At 59.7% G+C, this 3,354-nt stretch overlaps 1 protein-coding gene and 1 long non-coding RNA gene across 2 annotated transcripts in view; one reads left to right on the top strand and one right to left on the bottom strand.

Moving 5' to 3' along the window:
* LOC144237740 (uncharacterized) overlaps positions 1–3,354 on the bottom strand; it is a 39,050-nt gene that overhangs the window by 3,692 nt on the left and 32,004 nt on the right. The window lies entirely within an intron of this gene.
* CLCF1 (cardiotrophin like cytokine factor 1) overlaps positions 2,626–3,354 on the top strand; it is a 3,524-nt gene continuing 2,795 nt past the window's right edge. Inside the window, exon 1 of the mRNA XM_077771391.1 lies at positions 2,626–2,812. Coding sequence (XP_077627517.1) covers positions 2,660–2,812 — 153 coding nt within the window. The 5' untranslated portion in view covers positions 2,626–2,659. The remainder of the gene's footprint in view (positions 2,813–3,354) is intronic.

Genomic DNA, 3,354 nt, shown 5'->3' with positions numbered 1-3,354 from the left:
GGGCCTGCACACAGCCCCCGCGGCGGCCCAGTCCACCTGCACACCGTGGGCCTGGAGAGAAGGGTGGAAGAGGGCTCCAGGATGCCCACCTACTTTTCCCGCTAGGGATGCGCACCGCACTGAGTTCCAGGGCTGACGACTAAGCCACAGGTGTTCCCTGCCCCAGATGGCTATCAGTTTGCTGCCTGAGATGTGGGGACGTCTTGCCCCGAGTGGGAGCTGTTGCAACAGACTAAGAGCCCTGTCTCCTTTCTCCTTCCTAGCCTCTTCTCCCTCGAGATACCCGAGGCTCCTTCCTTCTTTCTGGCTCTCTCCATGGGCCGGTCAGTCCGATTCTCTGGCTCCTTCCCCTGCCCCCACCTCTCAGCCTGCAGTGACACAGTTACCTCAGAACTGAAATATTCCTGGAAACACCGGCCTCGTCTGGTTAATTTCATGAGCCGTTTTTCTGCCCAGATGACTTAGTTCTTGTTTATCCAAAGGCTTCTCTCCCTGCTGTCCCTGTGTAGGGAGCCAGTTCCCCCCAGGGATGTGCCTCAGGGCCCAGAAGGGGAAGGGAAAACAAGGCCCAGAGCTGGGTGCCTGACCCGGTGCCCCCCCCCGCCCCCTCCACAGCATTGGCAAAACTCAGTCCCACAACTTGGGGACCGAAAGGCTGCCCAAGGCAGGGTGGGGGAAAGAGGGGAGCCCAGCTCCCAATCTGGGCTTCAGCTGGGACCCTCAGCATTGCCGCTCACTGTGAGTGAGGCCAGACTCAGTCCTGAAAGCGACCTCAAGGCTGGAAGGGCTGCCTTCCGCAGGTCTCCACCTCCAAAACTAACCCCGTAGCGTACCCTTAGGATCTTGGAGGGGACTCTGCCAGCTGTCCAGGCTGCGGGCAGAGGAGAAGGGCCTGGGATGTGAGGAACAGAGACTGGAAAGGAACCCGGAGTCAGCTGGGCACCGGAAGGCAGAATGAGGAAAGAAACGCCAGGGGGGAAGCCAGGGGCTGCAGGTGTGGGCAAGGACAAGGGGGCAGTCGCGTGCCTGACCCTGGTCTCTGTCTGAACGCACACGCACACACACACACGTACACACGCGCCCGTGCGCTCAAACCAGGAGTCACTCATCCCTGAGCCCGGGTTCTGAGGCTGGTGTTCCCCCCGCCCCACCCACTCCCACGCTCCATCAGGAAAGTCGCCAGCCACACATCTTAGGGAGTCAAGACAACGGCCTGGGCCACTGCAGAAGTCTGCACCTGACCCCTATGCTCTGGAAGAGGCATTCCGTACAGTTTGAGTCTTCAACCCTCTGGAAAACCTTGACCCTGCATCATGACTAAATCCACACTTCCCCTGACTCTAAGCACAGTCATAGCGTCAAACCCGTATCCAACTCATTTCTAACTATCACAGCGACACAGGTCAGTATAAAAATTTGAAAGTAGAAAATAGAAAGTAGAAGAAACGACTCACAAGCTCAATGCCTCCCCAAGCTTAAAAAAAGCCAACCCAGCCCGACTCTTAAGTGACCTGCCACGCATCACCCTGTCTGACATCTAAATCAACACGTTAATAAACCTTAGCCCCGGCCAACCCTGTGCCTGTCCAAACCAAACCACATCCCCCAGCTAGACTCAAACCTCAACCACACTCAGTCAGCCAAATCCCAATAAATGAACCTGAAACTTTAAAAGTAACCCAGTCCTTAAACCTAAGCTAGCCCAATACCAATTATAGCCTTACGCTATCCTAACCCTAATTGCCTTTACCCGGTCCCAGGGCCCACTGAATCCGGGCCTCATGCTCTTCACCTTGGACCTCACCGAAAAGCTGGGAAAATCAGGTTTCCCAGCTGTCTGTGTGTGTCCTCACAGCGGTGACCCCTGGCCTCCGGTATCCCGGGATGTCCAACCCCCCCAGCACCATCAGACGACAAGCCAAGCCCATCAAATACATCACATCCCCTCTCTTTCTTTCTTTCGCTCCCCCCCCCCCTTTTCACTGCAGGCTGATCAAAAGACCTCATTCAGGTCAAACCTTTCCCCAACCAGCCTCCTAGATAAGAGTGGGGCAAACCTCCGCCCTGCGGCAATCGGCGCCCGGGAGTCGTAGGCGAGAGTGTGCCCACCACTGCCTGCATGAGCCAGCCCGGTGTCCTTCAGCCTGGCCCCGGTGATCTGACCCTACCCCGCACCCCCTAGGGCTCTGTTTGGACCCATCTCAGGGCGGCCTCTCTCGTGCCCTTCCCAGGGCTGGCTGCTGGCAGCTGGCAGCGAGGACATGGGCTGTTTCCCACCTCTGGGCCCCCTAAACCACAGTGTGTCCGGACTCACAGTCCCTGGGCCTGGCCGTCCCCCCATGGACACACGCATATGTGTTGGCTTACACATCCCGGCTCTTTCTTCGCTGACACACAAACACACTTTCCAATACACACTGATAGATACACATACAGAGGCCGAGGCTGGGTCCTCAGATACATACATGCCTATNTGCCCAGGCCAGGAACGCTCCCCTCCTCTACCCCCCTGCCTCCCATCTGGCGGCCCACCCTCACCAGCCCCCCTCCGGGCCCAAGGTGGGGACAGACACCTGAGGGGCTGCCAGCTGCACCCTGCACTGGGCTGGGCCCGCCCTCATGTGTCTTGCCCATCCCGTCCACAGGGGACTCGTGGGGGATGCTAGCTTGCCTGTGTACTGTGCTCTGGCACCTCCCTGCGGTGCCAGCCCTCAATCGCACAGGGGACCCAGGGCCTGGCCCCTCCATCCAGAAAACCTACGACCTCACCCGCTACCTGGAGCATCAACTCCGCAGCTTGGCTGGGACCTACGTGAGTATCCAGGGCAGCTGAAAGGGTCTGGGAGTTGGGCAAAGAATGAGAAGACAAGATGGTGGAAGAGAGACAGAATGTTGGGGGGGGGGGTTCCTGGTGAGCAATGGCGACCAGGGGGGCCCTTTGGTTCCAAACAGTCCCCATGTCTGGCCTATCTCCTGCCCTCCCCGCTTAGGTGCCCCCCTCCTTCCCATCCCTGGCCCCAGGACTAGGCATGTGGGCAGGCCTCGCACCCGCCTTGGCCCACTGCCCCACTGGCTGCCGGCCCAGCCGCCCGCCTCCCCCTGGGGGCCGGGGAAGTCTCTTCTGTTTACACCGTGTTGTGGTGTCTCTTGCACGGGCGGGGCTGGGTGGGGATGGAGGGGCCCCACCTCCCATGCCTGTGTTCCAGCTCGCCTCTGCCCCAGACCTGGGGCCCTGCTGCTCTGGACCCATGGGCCTCCCTTCTGTCTGCCTCTCCCATCCTAGCTGGGCCTCCTAGGGGGGACTTGGGGGAAGGGGGCTGCGGGGAAGCCAGGCCAGTAGTGGCAGTGTGGTCA

Source organism: Crocuta crocuta, unplaced genomic scaffold (genome assembly GCF_008692635.1).
Source record: "Crocuta crocuta isolate KB4526 unplaced genomic scaffold, BGI_CrCroc_1.0 scaffold647, whole genome shotgun sequence".
Lineage (NCBI taxonomy): Eukaryota > Metazoa > Chordata > Mammalia > Carnivora > Hyaenidae > Crocuta > Crocuta crocuta.
This window is presented reverse-complemented; position numbering and strand designations above follow the sequence as displayed.